At 42.8% G+C, this 25,715-nt stretch overlaps 1 protein-coding gene across 2 annotated transcripts in view; it reads right to left on the reverse strand.

Moving 5' to 3' along the window:
• The window catches only part of COG3 (component of oligomeric golgi complex 3), a 136,500-nt gene that overhangs the window by 83,311 nt on the left and 27,474 nt on the right, over nucleotides 1–25,715 (reverse strand). For both annotated transcript variants that reach the window (XM_073580279.1, XM_073580278.1), the window contains exons 4-11: nucleotides 23,284–23,449; nucleotides 20,569–20,643; nucleotides 18,713–18,805; nucleotides 11,204–11,329; nucleotides 10,299–10,379; nucleotides 6,030–6,073; nucleotides 3,489–3,615; nucleotides 2,668–2,759 (exon numbers count right to left, since the gene is read on the reverse strand). In XM_073580279.1, the coding sequence (XP_073436380.1) occupies nucleotides 2,668–2,759; nucleotides 3,489–3,615; nucleotides 6,030–6,073; nucleotides 10,299–10,379; nucleotides 11,204–11,329; nucleotides 18,713–18,805; nucleotides 20,569–20,643; nucleotides 23,284–23,449 (804 nt within the window). The remainder of the gene's footprint in view (nucleotides 1–2,667; nucleotides 2,760–3,488; nucleotides 3,616–6,029; nucleotides 6,074–10,298; nucleotides 10,380–11,203; nucleotides 11,330–18,712; nucleotides 18,806–20,568; nucleotides 20,644–23,283; nucleotides 23,450–25,715) is intronic.

Genomic DNA, 25,715 nt, shown 5'->3' on the forward strand with positions numbered 1-25,715 from the left:
CAGAAAACGTTTGACCTCTGTCATTGCCAACAAAGGATATATCACAAAGTATTGAGATGAAATTTTGTTTCTGACCAAATACTTATTTTCCACCATAATATGCAAATAAAATGAAAAAAAAACAGAATGTGATTTTCTGGATTTTTTTTTCTCAGTTTGTCTCCCATAGTTGAGGTCTACCTATGATGTAAATTACAGACGCCTCTCATCTTTTTAAGTGGTGGAACTTGCACTATTGCTGACTGACTAAATACTGTAACATCCGGATGGCTGCATACCACTAATTTTTTCTCTGCCTAATATTGAAATGAGAATTATATGAGAGCAGCTATAGCCTTTTTGCACTCAAGAAATTACCTCCTAACAAGTGTTCAAGTTTGTTTTTCTTTTCTTAATTTCGAAGCAATCCACTATACGGCAAACAGCCTGGCCTTCAAGACGATAACGTTTTGCAATGTGGATAAAATATTATGTTTGTAGTGGAACCAGATAAAAAGTCGTCCTTTATTCTTTTCCATGCACCCCACTTCCCTTCTTCAACATCTACATCAGATGTTGGAGGACTGGGGGAAATATTACATACTGCGGCTATGTAAAATCCACTTTGTACCTAACATGCTTTTTTAGGGTCCTACCAGTCACAATTCCCATTCACTATTTTCAAACAAGTCAATGTTTGTTAAGTCTTTAATCCCAAGAGTATATAGATCTACTCTACTTCGGCACAAATATAAAAAAGCCCTAGTTGCCCCTCAGATTTATTTCCTCAAGTAGCCTTGTGTCATGCCAAGTCAGAACCCCTGACTTTAGATAACGGCCTTTGGATCACATCAAAACATGGACGACACATTACTAACCCTGTTACGGTCCACTCCCTTACAGTGTGGGACGGAGTATTTGGCGGGTTTTCACTGTTCCTGCCATTGGGTTCCTTTTTTGGCAATCCGTTTCTTTCCCCAGGATATGACGATTTTTCAATATTATGAGCACAGTCTCTAAGTAGAACTCAAGTTCAGCCTCTTATTTCTACACAGGGCATTATGCAGTTCCCAGTTTTGCAGGAACATTATGCCCTTCCCCAATCTGAGCTTTTCTAGTATCTTCAGCCAAAACACACTTCATTTGTTATATCTTCAGCCCGTAAAGCCCTTACTTTAATATTGTTCAAACAAAGATGTAGTAGATCCTCCTCCGACTCCCCAGGCCTTATTTTCGTGGTATATTCTAATTTAACTTATGCTTGTTTCCAAATGGGAATCTGACATAAGATCCACCCTAACTAAAGAGCAATGGTCCCAAAGTTGGTCACTTACCACCAAAGTTATTCAATAATGATTGAAACCAACCTCATTTTGCCTAACATCAGGTCAAATTGCCCATGCAGTCTCTGGGAGCTCCCGAAATGGCTTTAGAGGTTGCCCCATTGAATTAGAATGTATTAATTCCTTAAGAGGTTATAATATTAAAAAGAAACGTGGAAGGGTCTCCTTATGTCGTTAATAAATTACGTGCCTAAGATTTCTTAAAATGTTATAATGTTATTTGCAATTATTTCTTGGCAGTTGAGTAGGCTATTCCTTTTAGTTAGAAGAGCAAGTACTTCCATTTTCAAAAGTCACAATTCCTGGTCTTGGTATATGATAAATGAAAGAAAAAGAAAAACTTACATAGAATCTTAGCGACTGACAAAATAAATTTCAGCATAAATCTCATAAGTAATTCTCTGCTCAAGTTTCTCAAAACCCACAGTTGCCATGTCTGGTGTATCCCGTCCTCTCACCTTCCCTTTCTTTCTCCCTTTCATTCCTTATTCTATTCTGACACCCGCAATGGGGACGCCGTCAACGCAAACTCTCCTTAGGAGCTCCATTATTATAGGTTGTCAGGTCTCGTGCCACCTGGAATTGCCCAATGTTTGCTTTTATACTGAAATTTTACTTGTAATGTTATTACAATTTATCTAGTCTTTTTCCCATGTTATTTTTTAGTATGATTTACATATATACAGGGCTGACTTCTTACTTTTCTATTTCCCATTCCTCTTGAATCTACTATTGGCTTTGGATATCAAACTACAGCCAAATCAGCACCTTAAGTCCAAAAAGGAGAGCGTATGAAACCACCATTGAGTGGATTTTAGATGTATTGCTTTGCAGCATTTTTTTAGCAATTTTTTAATTCACTCCCCCTCTTTTGGAGGAAGGGGTTGTTAAAAGGCTACAGCCAGTGTCAGTTAAAAGATTATACAATAATGTAAACAAAAATGGTTAAAAGGGCATTTTTATTTGGGCTTTTTTGAAGGCTTTTTAAGGTGTTATATTTTCTTACAAAGATTCATAAGGCTTTTCAATATACAAAATGTCTATAAAAAAAAGCCTGCACTAATCCATATTAAAAAAAAAAAAAACTGCTGCCATTTTATTCTTTTAGAATACAGAAAAAAAAACACATTATGTTAAAGAGGCCATAAAGCGTTTTATTTGTTGCTTTTTTTTTTTTTTCTTTTCAAAATAAAAAAATATCGATCAGTGATTAGAGGTTTTTAAATGGATATTATGACAATAATTTCAAGCAAGGTGTCAGGAGTAATAAATTGCTAAAAAGTTATGAACAAAAACAAACACGAGATACACAACCGAGAATAACATTTACAAATTTACCACATACTCCAATTTTGGAGTTGGTTTGGTGAAGAATTCATTGTAAAGCTGGTGTTCATCTTGACATACATGGACCATAAAAGCACAACCACTTCGTACCTACATGAAAAAGAAAAGCACAATTAGGTGATAACTATAAAACGGGGAAATGGATCTCTCAGAAGTAATAATTGAGCGATGAAATGGTCATTTAAAAATAATTAGCAGGGAAACCTGTTTCTTTCTCCACTTATGAGCCAGTTCTCTTCCACTGTGCTTCTTGAACTTAATCACCCAGATAAAATTCATTTTGGTCAAAATAAGACAGAGTGCCAGCTCACTGAGGGATTAGATTACATCTGCTTATTAAAGTGTATTGAGAACGGAAGCGGAGAGAGAGAACAGGCAGAAGGAGACACAGAAAGATCATGTTGCAGCTTTACCCACCCACAGAGCTGGATTCACAACTATGCTGCTCATTACTCCTGTATAATGTTAAACTGCTTCTCAACATGTCCCACATAGGGACAGGACAGAAGGAAGCTCTCAAGCTTCTGTATACATCATGGCTAGTTAACACCTACTAGCTCAGAGACAACTAAAAATTAAAGCTAGAACCCACACAGGAGAAAAATGTTGAAAATGCAACATATAAGGACCATAAATTACATTATAACTCACATACACATGACAGCTTATTAAGACCAGTCACCTGAAATGACAGGTAAATGTTTTATGAGCAGACCTCCTCTATCATCTATTTTCACTGTTGTAAGGGATGTTAAGCCGTAAAAAGCAAAAAGAGGAGGCGCGTGTATTCTATGTAGGCTGAGTAATCAGATATCTTACCAACGCACAGTGATCCCTGTTGTTCTGGCTGGTTAGATCTGTAATTGTGCTGGTGATACTTGGACTGAGCAAGTTCTCCCGCTGATCTAAATAGCACTGATGTATTTCACCAAGAAGTAGCTGATACCTTTCAAAGAATATAAAAAAGGGTGACCCCAGGTACATTTTCAAAAGCTGCAATACTAGAATATGTTAAATACTTCGGATGTCCATCCTAAAGCCCCCGTCACACATAGCGATCTTGCTAGCGAGATCGCTGCTGAGTCACAAGTTTTGTGACGCAACATCGATCTCACCAGCGAGATCGCTGTGTGTGACACTGACCAGTGGCCCCCCTGCCGGTTATCGCTGATTGTCCTGGAATGGCCAGGACATTTTTTTGATCGCTGGTCTCCCGCTGGCCAGCACGCATCGCTGCATGTGACAGGCGGGAGACCAGCGAGCAGGAGCTGGTAACTAAGGTACACATTGGGTTTCTAAGCAGCGCGCGCCGCTTAGAAACCCGATATGAACCTTGGTTACCAGCTACCTGCACCAGCGCGCTGGTAACTAAGGTACACAGTGGGTAATTAAGCGACGTGCGTTGCTTGTTACCCACGTGTCGCTGGTGCTGATTGCTGGTGAAGCTGCCTGTTTGGCAGCTCACCAGCGATCATGTAGCGACACACCAGCGATCCTGACAAGGTCATATCGTTGTCGGGATCGCTGGTGCGTCGCTATGTGTGACGGGGCCCTTATGACCACCATCCTGATCAGCTCTTTTATTTCCAATTGTGCAGCAGACATATCAAATCTGGTACATGGTTCATGTTTTCTGCCTTCAAAGTTTATGTGAATGAGACCCTGGACAATTACATAAAACCTCAATGAAAACCTTACAGTGCGGTAAATACAAGCTATAACCTAGCTCCTGGCAGTAAATGCTACACATTTACCGTGGAATACTTATTTTGATGACCCAATAGGGGATCAAGCTTTTCTCCTGCTTTTTCTGACCAAATAACATTTCGACCACCAGTCTCCTGACCCTGCAACCAATAACAATGGTCAGATGATGGGTGGTCTTTATGTGGATGCCTCATGCTCTCTCTATAAAAGGTGCAAGCGCTATTTTTCATGTCAAGATAACATTACAGGTCTTCAGACCTCAGAATACATTTGGAGCTATTGGCATTTGTACTAGAGTGAATCTGGCAGGGTGTTTCCACGACCATGAAAAAGAAACCCAACGCCTCCATTAACCCCTTCATTTTGTGTTTTGGAATTTTTCCCCTTCTTCCAAAAACCATAGCATCTTTATTTTTCCATTAACATAGCTGCACAAAGGCTTGTTATTTTTGTCTTGACAAGGAACCAAGGTGGAGTCAGAGGCGCCTTATTCATTAGGAGGCAAAAGCTTCTTAGTCAATCAGGCATGTCTTAAAAAAAGTGTAAGCATCGGCACACTGAAGCAAGGTATGCCATAAATAGTCATGAATTAGGTGAGCGGGTGTCACAATGCACTGGCCCATCCCACCACCATCTCAGCAACAACCATTTTGGCCACAACTGGCTTGAAAACTTGCGTTGTGCAAAAAATTTTCTAAGTGTTTTACACCATATTTCTGACAATCAATTCAATAATTAGTAATTTACCAAAAAAGTCCACAAATTACAAGTAGCCCATCATTGTTGAGCTGCACTTCTTAATAGAATATATGACTATAAATATTTGTTCCGGATGTCAGTTTAGGCAACCAAGAACAAAAATCAGAAGTGACAACAAAATTTATTAAAAAAAACTATGTTTATTTAATTACACGAGTTAAAAAATATATCTGTATACAATTCAAGAATGGCTACTGGAATTGGAAGGCAAGAAGAAGACTCTAAAAAATTATAATAGCAACAAAGGTATCAATTTTCTTAAGCATATTTCTGTATTTCTAAGCAGTAGTCATTTAATAACACATAATTAATATAGATGGCAATATGTTTCAAAAATGGTTATAAAGTGCTAGTGCTTTTTATCAAAAGATACAAAGGATTTGAGTGATTCTAAATACTTGGATTTGTACCATAAGGCTTTCCTGTATTTCTATTGAAAAGCAATCATTTAATGTCAACAGATGTAACTATTGTAGTTGACCACTAGATGGCTGTATAATACTCAAATTATAAAGCGCTCCCGGAGACCCAGTCCACACCTGCCCACCATACAGAACGTAACCACTCTCTGCGATCAACCCTAGTGCCGAGGAGTGATTACAGCTGTGATCACTGTGTAGCTGGCCGTGACAAACAGCTCCCTGCACCACTAGGATGGCTGGAAGACAGTGGCAGCAGAGAGAATAAAGCTTTATACTTTTCTCCCTGTAAGCCTACTCAGGCAGGATTTATACGCCATTTACCAGCAGAGTACCTGTTTATCTGCAGGTAAATAACATTTCTGAAGGTGACATTTTCCCTTTATTTTTCCCTAACTCATTGGATCAAAAGTAGAATAAAAAAGTTTTTCTTTTCTGCCTTATTTTCTTGTGAGAGACCAGTGAAAATACTCACTCTGGTAACTTCTCTGACCGCAGCTCCATTTGTTCAATAAGTGTCTGGACAAAAAGAAAAAAAAAATTACAGTTAAAAAGACTCCATGTAAAATTAAAGAAGAAATCCAAGGAAAAGAACATTTGTGCCTACATACTGCAGCTTATTCTATTAAAAGAGAAATGAAGAGGTTTTTGTGTATGCCCTGTGCAAACCTGCTTCAGCTGAGGAGCCATGTCCAAGTTGGCTACAATCTTGATTCCTTATTCAACTCATACAAAGTACATATACCACAAATATCTTATCTTATAGTGTCAAGTGGGCCCCTGCGCATGCCGCACACACGGCAGGGCCCCTGCGCATGCCGCACACACGGCAGGGCCCCTGCGCATGCCGCACACACGGCAGGGCCCCTGCGCATGCCGCACACACGGCAGGGCCCCTGCGCATGCCGCACACACGGCAGGGCCCCTGCGCATCCCGCACACACGGCAGGGCCCCTGCGCATCCCGCACACACGGCAGGGCCCCTGCGCATCCCGCACACACGGCAGGGCCCCTGCGCATCCCGCACACACGGCAGGGCCCCTGCGCATCCCGCACACACGGCAGGGCCTCTGCGCATCCCGCACACACGGCAGGGCCTCTGCGCATCCCGCACACACGGCAGGGCCTCTGCGCATCCCGCACACACGGCAGGGCCTCTGCGCATCCCGCACACACGGCAGGGCCTCTGCGCATCCCGCACACACGGCAGGGCCTCTGCGCATCCCGCACACACGGCAGGGCCTCTGCGCATCCCGCACACACAGCAGGGCCTCTGCGCATCCCGCACACACAGCAGGGCCTCTGCGCATCCCGCACACACAGCAGGGCCTCTGCGCATCCCGCACACACAGCAGGGCCTCAGCGCATCCCGCACACACAGCAGGGCCTACCACGTCTGAGTGTCTGTCTCCAATAGACGTATACACCCAAAAATGATGCACGGTAGAGCACATGTTCGCTCTGCCATCACCATTACTATGACCCTGTCTACGCACTTATCCAAATCTCATTTTGCAGGGGCGGGGAATCAGATGTATGCCCCAACTGGGCCAACGAACGGGTGCCTGAACAAAATCTGAAAGCACCCTAAGAGAGGGGACACGTGCAATGCAAATATGCTAGTACAACAGACGTAAACTTTGTCTCATTCCAGTGTTAAATCTGCTGTGTTAGTTCTGATCTCGCTGCAGAGCTGTGTCGGCGTGGGAGCAGAATGTCAGTCATTACATGTCTCAAAAAGTAAGGTCCCCTTGCATCTACAATGAGCTCTGGAGGCAGATTCTCATGCAAATCAGTGTCCGGGCTATAGATCTTAGAGGCCCATCACCAAAAATATAGATTTATTAAAAAATAAAAAATGGTGTGTGTTAACTTTAACTCATCTTTTTGACCTAGTTTTCAATGGAATCACACTGCCCATCTTGTGGATGGCACAGCTTCTCACTGATCCCTCTGCATCACACATGCCTCTCATGCGCATAGGCGAGCAGAGACAGGAAGCTAGCCGTTACTAGGACGTAGCACTACTTTATCAGAAGAGTTTTTCCCTGCCAGGCTGCAGCTTCATCATCAACCAATTACACTGGTCTGTGTTCTGATCGGAGTGTAACCGCTGGGAGCAGAGAAAAGATCAGTGATAGTGATAGACAGAGAGGCAGCGGACAGGCAGGAACAACGGTAATACTATACTTATCATTGGTGAAGGGCAGCGATGGCTTCAGATTCACTATCACACTGGTCTTTGCCTTGATCGCAGAGTTTTTACTCTGATCGGAGCACAGACCAGTGTGATTTTGATGGGCACTGAAGGGTCTTCTATTTCTTCAAGCAGGAGCATGTCCTTGGGAGCAGCGCACAGTCACCCCACAACACAGAACATGGTATCTGCTCTGAGCAGAGACCTCCCTACTGCGGAGTGACGTAGAATCATTAGGCATGTCAGAAAATGGAGGCGACGTTTTACTGAAAGTAATTTTAATATATTTTCCCATATTAATAGTAGCTTTCCTCACTGATTTTTTTTTAATGATTTATATATATTATTTTTTTTATTTTATTTATTTTATTTTTTTACCAGTAATATAATAAAATTAAAAAGACAAAGAATTTTTGGTGATATGTATACTTTAACAACCCATTTACAAATAAGAAAAACGTGAATTTCTCTGGAATAAGACATCGATTCGCAGATCTCAAGATATTATTTCGGTCACCATTTTATGAGCTATATGCCCATTTAGACGACCGAGGAGCGTTGATCCGTCTCACAGACTACCTTTAAACTTTTAGAAGCCATTCACACATGCTTTACTATGGCACCGACATCTTCAGGTTCATGGGCCAATAGGATCAGAAACACAGAAAGCTGCAGTTTTACAACTTCGACTGACAGCAAGTCAATCCAACGATTTAGCAAATCGTCGGGGAGATGACCGGTAAGTGAGCCAGTCACCAACTTTAGGTCTGAATTCATCAAAACCAATTTTCGCACCCGTTTTGAGGAGGGAGCGTGGTGAAGTCAGACGCTTCGGATTCACCAAGAGACGCACGCCTGTAAATGAATCAGGAGCGTCTGACAAGTGGCGTGCACCGCGCTACAAATCTTACTCCACAGGCAGGTGCACTACAATTTGCAGTGAATTAGACGAGCCGTGGCATCACACCCTCATGCCTCCGCAACTCCGCACAATTTGGAGGAGCTGGTCGAAACTGGCGTCAAAATGCCGAAAGTGCGAACATTTCGTGACATTTCAAAACTTTTTTTTTTTCCTTACGGTAGATGGATAGAATCTTCAAAACAATTATCAGGGTAATGTTTTCTTCTCTCTTAGGTACCTACTAGTCCAGGAAAAAAAAAAAATCACTTAAATAGGCCACGATTCCCGGGAGCTACATTCATTTGAATATGAACTGCCAAGGAGTGAACATCAAAATGGAGAAAAACGAGCTCAGAGCTGTCATCAAATACCTCTGTTTGAAAAAAATGTCTACCAAAGACATGTACAGCGACTTGGTGGAAACATTGGGGGACTCTTCTTCTCCATATTCCACAGTTGCACGCTGGGCCAAGGAATTTAAGCTGGGAAGAACATCGACGGAAGATGAACATAGCGAAGGACACCCATCCACGTCCCTCAATGAAGAAAACGTGAAAAAAGTTGAAGAAGTTGTGTTGGAAGATCAAAGAGTGACTATCAGGCATGCAGCTGAGGTCACAGGGATCTCATATGGCAGTATTCAAAGAATCCTTGCAAAAGAATTACATATGAGAATGGTCTCTGCGCGTTGGGTGCCAAAAATGTTAACCAACGCGCAAAAGAAGAAAGGAGTTGACATTTCAATAGCAAATCTCGAAAAGTTCCAAGCAGACAAGGAGAATTTTTTGTCACGTTTTTTGACCATGGATGAGACCTGGATCCACCACTTTGATCCCGAAACTAAACAATCGATGACATGGAAACGAGCCGACAAACCGACGCCGAAGAAATTCAAAGTGTCAAGCTCAGCAGGGAAGGTTATGGCGTCCGTTTTTTTGGGACAATGAAGGAATTATTATGGTAGACTATTTGTAAAAGGGAGCCACTATTATGGGCTCCTACTACGCAGAACAAATAAGAAGATTGCGGGAGGCTATCAAGGAGAAAAGGCGCGGCAAACTGCGGGCTGGAGTGCTGTTTCACCAAGATAACGCACAGGCTCACAAAGCTGCAGCTGCCATGGCTACCATTCAAGAAGCGGGCTTTGAACTGGTGGAACACCCCCCCTATTCACCTGATATAGCCCCCAGTGACTTCTTTCTCTTTCCTCGGCTCAAGGAACACCTCCGGGGCAAGAAATTTGATGACAATAGCGACGTGATAACCGCTGTTGGGGAGTTTTTTGAGGGTCAAGATCAAGAATTTTTTTCGAAGGGAATTCTAAGTTTAGAAAAGAGATGGACTAAATGTATAGACTTGTTAGGAGACTATGTAGAAAAATAATTTTTTTTTTTTACTATATTCAGTGTGTTTATTATTGATTATCATTACTTTTGGATCGCCCCTCGTACTTCATTATTTGTAACTATACAATCAGAAATGAAAATCCACAGAAGCAAAATAAAGATCAAAAAACTAAGGAAAAAAATTGGACAGAGATATATGAAGTAATATAGCCTACACATATTCAATATTTCATCTAAAAAATAAATCATCCTTTACTTTATAATTTGTGAGACATCTTCTAGAAACTAAGGTACACTTACCCTGACCTTTGGGGCTGCCCCCCTAAACTTGACATAAAATAAGGTGAAAGCGTTGTCAGAATGTGGTGCTGTGGATGGATCCTAAAACAAAAAAAAAAAGGGCAGACTTGAGTAACACAAATATATATATAGTATTACAACGAATCCTTTAACAGGATGAAGCAACAAAAATCTTGTACTAGATCACTGAGGCAGACACTTATGAAGGGAAGCCTTTGTCTCATGAGTCTCTCCGATGACAGGATTACATGGTTCTGCGCCCTGCAACCCTATCACAAAGAATGAGGCGATAACGACAGGCTCAAGAGATTTCAAGACGAATAGCGGGACAGGACTGAGAGACCCGGTGAGGACTCTATTTTATTAATGATACAATATACTTTTGTCTGAAAGAGGCCTTAGGCTGTGTCCATGCTACCATTATGACTTCTGATGAAAAAGGAAGCCATAACACTGCTGAAGCCACAAATTCACTGTACAACATATTCTTCTTGCAAACAACGGACCCCGATGACTTATAATGAGGTCTCCTAGGCTCAGCAATGGTTTCCATAATTTTGTCTGGAAGAAGAGCAGCGCATGCATCGCTATTATATCAAATCTGTGGAGTGAGGCTTGAAATTTAACCTTTGACAGTGATTGAATTCTAAAAGCATTTTTGCAGAATAGTGCAAAATGTACACAAAAAAAAAAAAAAAAATCACTGGATACTTGATTGATTAAACTATTCACATTGTTGAAAAAGAGCATTAGAAAAGAGAAAAGAATAAAACGGGTAAAAACAGAGCAATAAAGAACATCTCAAAGCAAAACATTAAACGTACAACCAGCCAGAAACATGTCTTTCCCTTTTGGAGCTCACAACAAAGCAATCTAATGCAGATCACTCCATGCCCGTAACTTACCCGTTTCATGAGTTGATTTGTGAGATTTTGCAGAGTGTTCACTGTGTAAATCTTCATAAGGTGCATAGCTTTAGAAAGACATTGCTTAAACTTTGCCAGATATACAGGATAATCTTTATAATTTGGCTGGAAAAAAAACATAAAACATTAAAATGGCCATCATATTTTCTAATTTGTAAATTAGTGTTGGAAACTGACAACAAAGCATTTCATCTCAATTATCCAGACGTCTATTTTCAGTAAGCCAGGAGGCAGAGACTGTTATCCTTATGTCGACTCTTCTTGTAGGTTGAATTGATATTTGTAAATTGATGAATGGTTCTTATTTTCCTCTAAATCAGCTCTTTCATTTTATTGTACTGTTATCCTTGCAAAACAGGGATGCAGGGTCACTGAGCAATGATGTTTGCGGATATGATTATTACACATTAACCAGGCCATGCAGTTTGTTAGCTTGCAAACATTGAAGGGTAAACTATAAATAATCAAACAATGCAAATTAATCTAATCTAATCACCCCTGAACCTGTGAATTATGGGTTTTAGAACTGTTGTGAAATATAAAAAGGGGATGCCTCTGTAACAAAACATCCGAAAATCCAGAGAACCAGAAACTCTTTACAAAACCACAGCCGGGAATACTCTAGAGGATAGCTGCCAGATCATGGCTCCATCACAAGGGACACAGATTTGACATTCCGAAGGACATCAGCTTAGGGGACCACAGCCCCGGCTAAAAAATAAAAAAAAAAATAAAATACAGATCTGCTCCACTGACCAACACTGAACCCATAGATATGTATGGGGAGGTCAGGATGTGGAACCACTGGTCACCCGAGTCCCATGGATACATTTGGGAAAGCCAGGATTGGGACCTACAGGTCACCCTGCTTCAAGGAGATGTTCGTAGAAGTCAGGTTGCGACACTCTGGTCACCTGGTCTTATACCTCAATGGACAGTCAGCTTCTAAGCTTGTCATTACCTCCTCTGTGCATGCCACAGGTGGGGGTAGTCGGCCCTGGAAGCCCCGAAGTCACAGCTGCTTCTATCCCAGCGAGTCAGTGAAAGGGACTCTAATTTTGAACCATCTTGGGGATTTTTCTGGGGCTGTTCTTTGTGTTATTTGCCTATTTTGTGGCTCAATGAAGTATTGCCACACTGTTTTAGCCTCACCCTGTGTTGTCCGAGTAGTATCATGCCCACGGTAAAAGGAGAGCGGGCATTCAGTGGGATGAGACCAGGGTCCATGCAGTTTCGGCTAGCGGACTAGAGCACCCGCTAACCCTTGTGTCTCCACAGAAACATTTATTATTTCACATCTAATAAATATACATTGTGTGCACAATTATTAGGCATGTGAGTATTTTGACCATTTTTATGCAAATTTTCCAACTTCAATTTGGATGAAGCAGATCAGGTGATGTGTATTTTTGTAATGAGGAAGGATGCGGCCTAAGGACACAACACCTTTTATCAAGAAGTGCAGAATTATTAAGCAGCTTATTTTCACTCAGGAAAAATTGACTAAAAAAGATTTAACGAACTCTGAAAAAGAAAAAAAAATGTCACAAGTCTCACATAGGGATGCAGCATTCTTGCAAGTGCTAAGGAATTGCGGTGAAACACAGAACCATCAAAAGTTTAGTTGAAAATAGTCAGAGTCACAAATGTGTTGAGCAATAAATACAAACATTAACTACTAAGGATTTAAAAAGAATCAACTGTGAAGTGACCAGGAACCCATTATCCACCAGTGCTGTCATATTCAAGATCTGCAACCTCCCTGTAGGCCCAGAAGCACAATGTGTTCAGTGCTCAGAGATATGGCCGAGGTAAGGAAGGCTGAAACCCGACCACCACTGAGCAAGACACAGAAGGGGAAACCTCAAGACCGGGCCAACAAATATCTGGAGATCGGTTTTTCAAAGGTTTTTATGAATTGATGGAAAAATATTCAGAATTGAGAGTCCTCAGTGGTTGATACCTTTTAATGGCTAACTGAAAAGATGGCAACACATTCCAAGCTTTCGAGACTACTCAGGTCTCTTCATCAGGCATTGACTAATACAAAATCTGAAGAATCACATTTATACACAACACAGCACAGAAAAAATGAATGCAATGGATAAGCCAAGTGACGCAAAGTGGGAGAGGGAGAAACATAAATATTGGATCAGTTCATAGATAAGGAGTCTGGATGTTTTATTGTCCTCTGATTGGGGTCTCCTAATGTGATGTGATGCCCCCACAAGGTCTTAGGAGCAAATTCCTTAATTGATGTAAAAAGACATAAATCCATGCAACACATTCATTCCAGCATAGAAAGTGTCAAAGGTCATCATGAGCTTGAACTCCCAGACTCTTCTCTCTCTATCTGGGATGTGAAGTTACTTTTCAATACCAGTAACTTAATATCCATGGTGTTATGATCAGGCATACAAAAATGTTTTGCCACAGGTAGATCCATTCTTTTTTCTCTTATAGTGTGACAATGAGCATTCATCCTTGTTCTAAGCTTTTGCCCTGTCTCCCCCACATACAGACCCCCAGTTGGACATTTAGTACAAATAATTAAGTACACCACATTAGATGTAATGCAGCTGAAAGTACCTGGGATCTTGTAGTCCTGATGTGAATTGGGGATCTTTATCTTGTCCGTGGTCATTATAGATGGACAGGTTTTACATTTTTTCTGATTGCAAGGAAAGGTTCCTCCAGCTGTTGGAGAGGACAGGGAGCTTCTGACAATGATGCTTCTTAGATTTGGGGGCTGCCTAAAGCACAGTAGTGGGGGTCTGGAAAAATGGATTGTAAATCTGGCATCTTTTTGTAGTAAAGGTTGTAATTTCCGTGCAGCTCCCCTTAGCACTTCCAGATTTGGGTTGTAGGTGACTACTAGAGGCACCCGGTTATTTTCTTCTTTAGCTTTGTAATGGAGCAGGTGATTCCTTGACATTCTGGTGGCTCTTGTAATTTGGTTTTCAATTGTTCTTGGATGGTAGCCCTGATTCAAAAAGGTCTTTTTGAGGCGACCAATGTGTTTGTCTCTATCCATGGGGTTGGAACATATACGATTCTATCTGATGGCTTGGCTATAGATAGAGTTCTTTATGTGTTTTGGATGGAAACTGTCCCATTTAAGGTATGTTGGACGATCGATTGGCTTCTGATACAGGGATGTCTCTATTTCATTGTTTTTTAGCTTAATGATGGTGTCCAAAAAGTTAATCTCAGTGCTGGAGTAGTTGAGTGTTAAATTGATGGTGGGATGAAATTGATTAAACTGTTCGTGGAACGTCTTTAGCTGTTGCTCAGACTCCGTCCAGATGATTAAAATATCATCAATGAAGCGGTAGTAGGCCAGGGGCCTGATGGGGCATGAGGACAAAAAGTCGCTTTCAAGCTTGGCCATGAAAAGATTTGCATACTGTGGAGCCATTTTACTTCCCATAGCTGTGCCAGTCTCCTGTAGATAGATCTTGTTGTCAAATTCAAAGTAATTGTGGGTGAGGATGAATTTTATAAGTTTCACCACAGAATCAGTCCCTGTGCTTTCCATGAAGAATTTGCAGGCATTTAATCCATCTTGGTGCGGGATATTAGAGTACAAAGATTCCACATCCATGGTGGCCAGGATGGTTCCTTCTGGTAGAGGACCTATTGCTGCTAGTTTATTCAATAGGTCAGTTGTGTCCTGAATATAGCTAGGTGTATCCTTCACAAGTGGTTTAAGAATACCCTCTACCCATCCAGATATCTGCTCAGTGAGGGTACCCACACATGAAATAATTGGTCTTCCTGGATTTCCAGATTTGTGGATTTTGGGAAGCATGTAGACTGTCCCTATTCTTGGACTCTCTGGTATCAGGTCATCGCCAGCTCTTATGGACTGGTCAGGCAGACAAGATACCAACTTGTTTAGTTCCTTGTAATAGTATTGTGTAGGATCCGACTCCAATTTTCTATAGTAGCGTGTGTCCATGAGTTTTATGTTGGCTTCCTTCATGTAGTCTGACGTATTCATCATGACTATTGCACCTCCCTTGTCAGCAGGTTTAATGATGATTTCTTTGCTGATTTTTAAAGACCGTATGGCCTTTCTCTCCTGGGCACTGATGTTGGATGCTTGTCTCCTGTTAATGTCTATGATTTTGGATTTTATCAAATGTCTGAAGGAGTCTATATATTTATCCAAATGAGGGTTGCGTCCAGGTGGAGGTGTCCAGTCTGACCTCTTCTTGGTTGTTGGGATCCCTTTTTCTTTGGTCTGACTGTTTTCTAAATCTTCTGTATCATTTAAATATTCCCTCAGGCGCAGTCTCCTGAAATAATGTTCCATATCACTGGAGAGTTCAGTTTTATCTAGGGCCTTAGTGGGACAAAATGAGAGTCCTCTAGAAAGCACGGCCAGTTCCACTTTGTTGGGTTTATAATCTGAAAGATTGATGACACAGTTAGATGCTTTTGTGTCTGGAATGGAGTGGTTGTCCAAGTTGTCAGGTTTTGTATTTGCTTTGTATCTGTTTGTATAGAGTCCTGAATTGAGGCACAATCTGTGTAGTTTCTTTTCCTTGTTATGAACCAGAAAGGTCCACAGTTTGTTGTAGTATTGTTGTAATTTTTGCTCTGTGTTTTCTGTAAGTGTTTTCCTCAGAGTTTCAAATTGCCCCTGGACTTTACTCTTTATGCTGTAGCAGACATGTAAAAGGTGGTTCCTTAGTCTCTCAGAAGTCCTGTGACAAAGGTTTTGTGCATAATGGGTATGAACTGGTCCAATATTTATGTTTCTCCCTCTCCCATAATCATAATTCTGCTTCACGTCACTTGTCTCATCTATTGCATTTTTTCTGTGCTGTATTGTGCATAAATATGTGACTTCAGATTTTGTATTAGTCTATGCCTGATGAAGAGACCTGAGTAGTCTGGAAAGCTTGCAATGTGTTACCATCTTTTCAGTTAGCCATTAAAAGGTATCAACCACTGATGACTCTTAATTCTGAATATTCTTCTATCTACTGGCTAAAGCCCCCATTACACACTGCGATATCGCTAGCAGTATCGCTGTAAAGTCACCGATTTTGTGACGTAGCAGCGATATTGCTAGCGATATCGCTGCATGTGATACTTACCTCCGACCGGCTCCCCCGCTGGTTATCGCTGATCGCGCGAGAAGCTCCTGGACCATTCCTCGTCGGCCATTTCCTGCGGCGCTGGCGAGCGACGCGTGGAGCCGGGCGGGAGGACGCAGGATCGCCGCGTCTGACAGGTAAGTAGTGATCCCCATCCCCAGCGATGTCGCTGGTGAGATCTGCCTGTGTGGCAGCTCACTAGCGACCACCTAGCAATGTACCAGCGATCCTGACCGCGTCATATCGCTAGTCGGGATCGCTGGTGCATCGCTAGGTGTAACGGTACCCTAACACGGTACAAAGATATACATCTTTCCTGTTTTTCTTTGTAATTTGATTACACCACTTACATAAAAAAGAAACTGCGTACTTGGACTGACCTGAGGAACCATATTGAAAGGTCAGCTTTAGCATTTAGTGAACATAAATAAATGTTAATTAAATTTTAAAAGCAAAATTGCAATTTCACAACACTTTTTTTTTACCGTTTTCTAGTACACTACATGGTAAAAACAATGATGTCATTAAAAAGTACAACTCGTCCCGCAAAAAACAATTCCTCATATGGCTATATTAACTGAAAAGTAAAAAAGGATGACATGCATGGTCAAGAAGGGTTAACCTTTGGATTATCCAACAGAACTGAGGTTGCTCAATAATAAAATGATATAATAATATACAAATTTCCTAATAAGTGCACACACAGTGCGGAATAGGATGAATAACGATATCTTACTAGTTTTAAAAGGGTATTCCCGTCTCCTACATTACATCTTATCCACAGGATCTTCTGTAAATGTATGTTAGACGCGGATCTCACCAACGGGACCTGCTTGTATCCTGAGAAGGGAGTCCTGATGAATGCCTCTCAGTGGTCAAAAGCAACATTCATTTGTGTGGGAACTCTGACCACCTGTCCACTGAGCAGGAGCACGCTCACCAAGGCCCAGTCCCTGAGACAGATGCATGCTACATCCGGTTATTCCTTTAAACGTAAATCTAAGATACTATTTTATAGACTATAATACTAAACTCAAGCACTGCTCAATGCTTCAAAAGACATGGTCCAGATGCCGGGTGGTGTATTATGCACTGACGGAGGACAAAATCGTGATATTTCATAAGACTTCAAACCCAACAGGCGAGCTTGTCGTAGGGCTCTGGCTATTGAGATTTTATCAATTACATGTATTGTGCTTCATTTGCCTCTGATGACACGTACTGGGCTTTGTGACAACTGCTACCATTGATGGTGAATTAATTCACAAAATACCCACACTAGATCATAACCTAGGCAAACTCTTTATAACATTGTACCAATAGAATGGGTTAAAACACTATCTGTATTACACACTTAAATAAATATACACAATTTCATTTTAAAACAGCGGCTGTCTGGCAATGGTGCAGGGATCAAAACCTTGTAATACTACACATAGTACTGTGCCTCAGTCATTTGTAACAGGGTGCTACATGAGCTAATCCAAAGGCGCCGAATGAAGGGCACGTCTCCCGTAAGCTACACAGCTTTTCCGCATTAGCAGCGGTCATGTGAACTCTACACTGACTGACAGGTTGATGTTCTCTATAAAATATGATCACTCCTACCCCAACCCACATCTCCTGAAGAAGTTGCCACGAAGCGTGCGTTGGGGCGGCAGGGATCAACTACATTTAATCTCCAGTAAGTGCATTATCTTACTCTAACTTGTTTTTTAGTGCATGTACTGTCTATTATTTGGATTAGCTCATGTAACATCCTGTTACAAATGATTGAGGCGCAGTACTATGCGTACAGGGTGGGCCATGTATATGGATACACCTAAATAAAATGGGAATGGTTGATGATATCAACTTCCTGTTTGTGGCACATTAGTATATGGGAGGGGGGAAACTTTTCAAGATGGGTGTTGACCATGGTGGCCATTTTGAAGTCGGCCATTTTGGATCCAACTTTATTTTTACCAATCGGAAGAGGGTCATATGACACACCAAACTTATTGAGAATTTCACAAGAAAAAAAATGGTGTGCTTTGTTTTAACGTAACTTTATTCTTTCATGAGTTATTTACAAGTTTATGACCACTTATAAAATGTCTTCAAAGTGTTGACCATTGTGATGGATTGTCAATGGAACCCTCTTCTTCCACTCTTGTCACACTGATAGCAAGAGTGGGAGAGTATAATATGCACTAGTACCTGCGTGCTACGGTCTTAGCAGGATTTCTATTGGCAACACCAAAACAACTGTACAATACTAATCAGAAACTTCCAGAATGGCTGTAGTGAGGATCCAAAATTCACCCCCACCAGACATGCTGTTCTGTAAATCATAGGGTAATGCATATAAAAAAATGACAATGTCCAGACTTCAACTTACATGTGAGGAGATATAGGATATACAGTCGTCGAGTTTGGAGAGCATGGGAATAAAGCCCTCACTGTTCACAGATAGCGTTGGGGAGTTCAACTTCTAAAAAGAGGAAAGATCAGAAACAAGCAGTTACCACCGAGGGAGGAATGTATCCAGACTGGTCTTTCATGTGCCAGTTATTGAAGATGCGCCAAATTTATTAAGAGACACATCCCTATTAATGAATTTGGAGCATGTCGGCTGTCTATGGGGAAAAGAGTGAAATCCCCCCTGCTATCAATTATGCCTAATGTCTGGGCTAAACCACAGGGATACAGTTGGAAAATGAGTCCACACATCTCCTGCAATTAAAGGGAATCTGTCACCCATATTTAGTGATATCATGTAAAGATATCACCCAATTGTGCATCCCATAAGGATTGTATTAGGATTTTCCAGTGCGGTCTATGCCCCGGAAGTCTGCACATGCAGGACACACTTCACACTTCCGGGGCATAGACCGCGCTGGAAAACACCGGCGCATGCGCAGTAGCGATTATATGCTTCGCCCACAGTTGGGCAAAGCATACTGCGCAGGCCTTTACAATGCACAAGCGCGGAAACCAACGTTATCTGTGATATTCACAGATGAAAATTACATGCAGCAAGCCATGCCCATCGGACCGGACCGCAGCGATTTGCATACATCCCCATAAGATAAAAAAGGTATTTATGCCTCAAAGGTGCGGGGTCGGGGGGAATAAAAAAATCCTAATAGAATCCTTATGGGACGCAAAATTGGGTGATATCTTTACATGATATCACTTAATATGTGTGACAGATTCCCTTTAAAGGGAATCTGTTAGCAAGTTTCGCTACCTCATCTGAGAGCAGCCTGATGTAGGCAAAGAGAAGCAGAATCCAATGATGTATTACTTAGATTACCGAGTGCAGCAATGCTGACACAATCAGAGCTTTTAAATTTTAAGCAGAGGTGAGGAAGCTAGCCCCGCCCACACCAGGCTTAGTATATATAAAGTCCCATAGACAGTGAGGTGCCTGTCACAGGAGGGCGTGTCAGACTAGCATGCACCACTACGGTGTCCCAGCAATGAGCAGCTCCTGGTGCTAGAAGAGTCATTGCAAGCAAACAAAAAACCACTGAGCTTGATGAGAGGCATCGCTGAAATCTGTGTAATGCTGAATTGAGCTTCAGAAAATGGCCGACTGAGGCGGCACAAGCGCAGACTGAGATCTCAGGAGACGAGATCTCGTCTCCCGGGACGAGATCTCGTCTCCCGAGATCTCACTATGCGCGGCCATTTTCAATTCAGCATTACAACAATGGAAGTGCGGGGGCTCCTTTCACAAAATGCAGGCGGAACCCCATGCACCGCCGATCACCAGCAAAAGTGCCGCACCAGCCCGGGATGGATGTGCGGGGGCTCCAGGATTTCCACCAATGCCGGCGGAGCCCCCGCACCACCAATCATCTGCCAAATCGCCGCCCATCAGCCTCGGATGGTGTCTCCTGGTAAGTGCATCTGGACCATAAAACGCACCCCCATTTTTCCCCCAAATTTTTGTGGAAAAATAGTGCGTCTTATGGTCCGAAAAATACGGTAATGATTATAAGAACAGATTAATGGCAGGACAGTATACTACTGAAGTAATGCAGTGTACTGAACCAGCATTAAGTGATATGATATACAGAGTCCCTAAATCGGTCCCATTTATTCACATTTTAGGAAGAATCTTGCTTCAGTCTCCTACTTACAACAGCAAATTATCGATACAGCAAATAAATACATATTCTGACATACTATTAATGAAATACCGTAGGTTGTATCTGGTCTTATCTAGAGGCTAGAAATAATACTTACTGTGCTAATATTTTCTAGTTCATTAAAGTATGAAAGTTTCTGTTGAATGCTCTCGGCGAGGTTGACGAGTTCAGACTGTAGAGAAAGAAACAACAATGAACCAAGGATCACAATGAAGTCATTTGTACATTGGATAGGTACAATGTAATTTGTAACTAACAAGAGCTTGGATGAACAGAAGAAAAGTCTGCATATGGAAAGATTTTCAGAGATTAATGGGCTTAAAACCTGAAACTTACTATTTTATGTACATAGACTTGAAACAGTTCTCAAATTATCATTGAACGCTGTGGCAGATAAACCTACAATGCTTAATGCAACCGGATGCTGCATCAGGAACAATTAATAATGGCTTTGCGCGAATATAATAGGGAAGAGGCTTTAAGAATGGTGCAAAGGAAAAGTGAAGTCGTTGACAATGGCAACTAATCAGAATACACCATTAAAAAAGCTTCAGCAGCCTGATCATTTGCCAAAGGCATCTTAGGCTAGTTTCACACTAGCGTTTATTTGACGCAGCGCACGGCGCCGCTAAGCCCCGCCCCCTGCCCGCCCCATCCGGTCATCGCCGCCTACTATCACACATGGACACTTGCCATCTGCGCACCCCATCTTTAGCATAGGGTGCGCAGATCGTGCGCTGGCCGTGCGCTAGTAGGATTTTGGCGTGCGCTGCGCACTTTTGAAGGTGCGCCCGTGCGCGCCAAACGCAGCATGTTGCATTTCGGCGCACACGGGCGCACCTTCATAAGTGCGCAGCGCACGCCAAAATCCTACTAGTGCACGGCCAGCGCACCCTATGCTAAAGATAGGGTGCGCAGATCGCAAGCGTCCATGTGCGATAGTAGGCGGCGATGACCGGATGGGGCGGGCAGGGAGCCGGCAGGGGGCGGGGCTTAGCAACGCAGTGCGCTGCGTCGAATAAACGCTAGTGTGAAACTAGCCTTACTCACTCTCACACCATTTGGATACATATGTACCGATAGGTTTCAAAGTTATAAAATGCTATACGAAACTGGAAGAAATACCCTTAACAATAAGGCTGTGTGCCCACGTTAGGTTTAAGAGTTTCCGCCGCGCTTTTGCCGCAGCGGAAACTCTTAAAAAACGCATTCCCATGCAATCTTATGGGATTCCGCAGTTGTTGTGCCAATGCTGTGGATTTTTCAGCTGCGGAATCGCATAGCGGTAAAATCCGCAGCATGTCCATTAATACTGCGGAATCGGGCGATTCCGCCGCCACAGGATTGCATTGTAACGTTCACTTTACGCATGTGGCTATGCCCACCATGCGTAAAGTGAGCGCTTCAAGTGCGGATGGTACCCAGGGTCTGGAGTAGAGGAGACTCTCCTCCATGCCCTGGGTACCAGATTCCTGTAAAAAATAGAATTAAAATAAAAAATAGGGATATACTTACCCTCTGTCGGCCCCCCTGGAGTACTCCCGGCCCTCATTGGCAATGGCAGCAACTTCCGTTCCCAGGGACGCATTGCGCGAATGACCTCTGATGACGTAGCGGTCTCGCAAGACCGCTATGTCATCAGAGGTCATTTGCGCAATGCATCCCTGGGAACGGTAGTTGCCGCCAGCACCATTGACAGCCGGGAAGACTCCAGGGGCCGAGAGAGGGTAAGTATATCCCTAATTTTTTTTTTATTATTTTTAACATTCTTTTACTATTGATGGTGCATAGGCAGCATCAATAGTAAAAAGTTGGTCACACTTGTCAAGCACTATGCTTGACAAGTGTGACCAACCAATCACTTTTCCAAACGATGCTTCAAATCGCTTGAAAAGCGCTAGCATTGTGCAAGCTATAAACACTTGCAAAACGCTTGTGTTTTGCAGGAGAATGCATGCGAATTCCGCATGCGTTTTACCCGAGGCGGGGAGTTGCGGAAATGCAGCGGACAATTCCGTAGCATTTCTGCAACGTGGGCACATAGCCTTAGTCATTCTATAGCAATATTTCCCCAGGGCAATTCCACCACAGGTTTATCAAGTCAAAACTGTTAATTTAGCTATAACAGGAGTGGATGTTAATAATAAAACACCTTCCTGAAATGCTGATATATGACAATGATATGCAACCGATGGCACGTTAATTCCTGCAAAAACACCACAACTGCAGGACAGGGGAAGAGTTACAGATCTGAAACAAACGAATAACAACCACATATTTGATTATATATGACACATTTATTGCAGTTTAGTCTGTATTAATTAGCATCAGTAATGATCTGATATTAATGACCGATATGGTGCATCCCCATAGGATCATACATATTCATAAAAGAGTCAGCTGTCACTGATATAAAGATCTGCTAAAAGGGACCTGTGGGCGGCATGAATGGGGAACTGGCAGCTATTGTGTGTATTTCACTCCAAACACTTTTGCATTTCAGTGAAAAATTTACTTTAAAAAACACCAGTCGGAGACAACGCAACTAGAACGACCAGTGCAAGAATCAAGTCCCAGTCACATTCTCCAGCCCAGCTCCCCTAGACTGACAGATCTTTCCCTACACATACAGAAGGAGAGGACTGTCTGTCTGGCTAAGCGGAGAAGCCGCCTTGGACTTAACTTCTGGAGTAGTCATTTTAGTCACAAGGTGACCAGAGTTTACAACTATGCTTTAATGAAAAGGCCACAGTGATTCAGAGTATAACATACACGGCGGCATCAATGCTTTCCTTTAGCTCAGGACACATACCTGTTCCTTCAGAAGTTGCTCACAGGCTTCATGTAATGTCCCCGTTTTTGTGGATACAAATAGGTACTGTTTCTGAAGAGATTCCAGATGCTGCAGAGCAACATTCACATCGTTCAGTATGGCATCACACTGATCCTGGAAGCCAGAGAGGTATTCCCTCATCTCCCTAAAGGAACCAAAATAGTAAGTAAATTTATCACTAACATACGAAGCAACCATTCATTTACTTATTGGAAATAGGTCACAAAGTTTTTGCCACCTATTCTGAGAGCAGCATAATGTAGAAACAGAGACCCCAATTCTAGTGAGGTTACTTACTGAGCTGCCTGCTGTAATTTTGATAAAATTACAGTTTCAACCAGAAGGACACTCACAAGAGGACTAGTAAACCTGCTGCCATTTTGTCCTCCATACCCTGGAGCGCTGTATAATCCCACCTCATCACTGATTGGAGTGACGACTCCTGGAGTGGACCCTCTGGGTCGTGGCACCAACCCTCCCAGGGCGAGCTGACCTAGTGAAGGGAGTGTCAGGTGCAAGCCCCAGGGGGTGAGGTACCACGACTGCTGGCACCAGGCGGCCGCCTCACAGGAGACACGAGTGGGTGAGTGTGACTGCAGGAACGTGTAAAGCGTGGGCACGGGAACACGTGGTATACAGAGACTTCGTACGTCCGGGTGTGAGTGAAGCAGGATGCGTGCAAGGAACACGTCAGAGCACTGAGTCAGGCAGCAGGTGTGCCAGGAGGTGTAACAGTACAGGAGCAGGGTGTGTGCCAGAGGGCACAACTGAGCATAAGACAGTACAGGATCAGAGCGTGTGCCAGGAGGCACAACTGAGTAGAGACAAGGCACAGGGTCCGAGTGTGTGCCAGGAGGCACAACTGAGTATAAGGCAGAGCACAGGATCAGAGTATGTGCCAGGAGGCACAGCTGAATGTAAGACGGAGCACAGGATCAGAGTGTATGCCAGGAGGCACAACTGAGTAGGAGACAGAGTACAGGGTCAGAGCGTGTGCCAGGAGGCACAACCAAGTACAAGGCAGATTGCAGGTTCAGAGCATGTGCCAAGAGGCACAACAGAGGGCAAGGCAGAGGACCCGAATACAGAGCACAGCCAGGGACATGGCAGACCAAGACAAGAAGCACAACAATAATCAGGCACCTCCCCTAGGAAGAGGTAGCCTGATATAGCACATGATCACGAGAGCTTCCGGGTCAAGCCCTCCAGTACCATAGAGAGGACTGACCTGGAGACCGAACTGAGAAAAGCACGCAAGCGCAGACATAACATGGAGGAGACAGGGACCTAGGTACGAGAGGTGCGCGTGCGCACCCGGCGGGACCCCCAAAGTGACCGCGGCTCCGGAAGAGATGACGTCGGGACCGAGGTCCCGCCCCCAGGTGAGCACGGCGTGACAATTGGCAGCTTTCTACCTATGCACAGTATACATAGAGAGCTGCCAATCTTGGTGTGACACAGAGCTCAGCATTCAGAGAACCGGTAGATATGCAACAGAAAAAAAACAGTAATTTTATCAAAACTACAAAAAAACAGCTCAGTAAGTGATATATTGCTGGTATCTGGCATTACGCTGCTCTCAAATGAGGAAGTAAAAAACATGTGTCTTGATTCCCTTTAAAAGGGCTGATCACCACTCAGACAATTCCTTCTTAAATTCTATATTCCCCAATGTAAAATAAAAAGAACATATACTTCCAGCTATGTCAGCACCAGTGACTGGGGCTCATGTGACATTATTATGCCATGTCAGCGCTGCAGCCAATCAGTGGTCACTAGTGGGCTATAGTTCCCAAACTTCCTTTGGACGGCCACGCTTTGTCCTATGGATGTGTGAGCTAAGCAATCCATTAGAGACCACTGATGAACTGTAGTGCTCACATGGCATATTATACAAGCGTCAGGAAACCAGGAGCCGACAACACTGGGACAGCGCCGATGCGGGAGGCGAGTAGCTGGTATTTTTATCTTGTGTGTGGTTCCAACATCACTCCCCAGCAACAATCAAGCACTACAAACAATATGTACCAAATCAATTTAATATACATGGTAATCTCAATCTTTATTATTACATCAGACACAACAAAACAAAAAATACATAAAATAAACCCCATAAAAAAACCTTAAAAACATTAAAAATGCAGAAAAAGCAGATGAACCGGATAAAAGAGAAAAATTAAAAAATATCCTGGAACACTTCGGGGAACATCAAAATTGTAATTGGTGCCCCTTACGTTTTAGAGGCACAGATAAGATTCACCTGGGATCCAGAGGTGGGAATATGAAAAAATTACGGTACTAGGGCAAAAGGAAATCAAATGGAACACTACTCCGGACACCGTCAAGCCAAAAGGCCTTAACGACCTTGTTCACTTTGCTCTATTCCTTCCTTGATTCTTGACATTGCTGTG

The sequence above is a fragment of the Dendrobates tinctorius genome, unplaced genomic scaffold (assembly GCF_039654945.1).
Source record: "Dendrobates tinctorius isolate UK_male_01 unplaced genomic scaffold, ASM3965494v1 ptg000064l, whole genome shotgun sequence".
Taxonomy (NCBI): domain Eukaryota; kingdom Metazoa; phylum Chordata; class Amphibia; order Anura; family Dendrobatidae; genus Dendrobates; species Dendrobates tinctorius.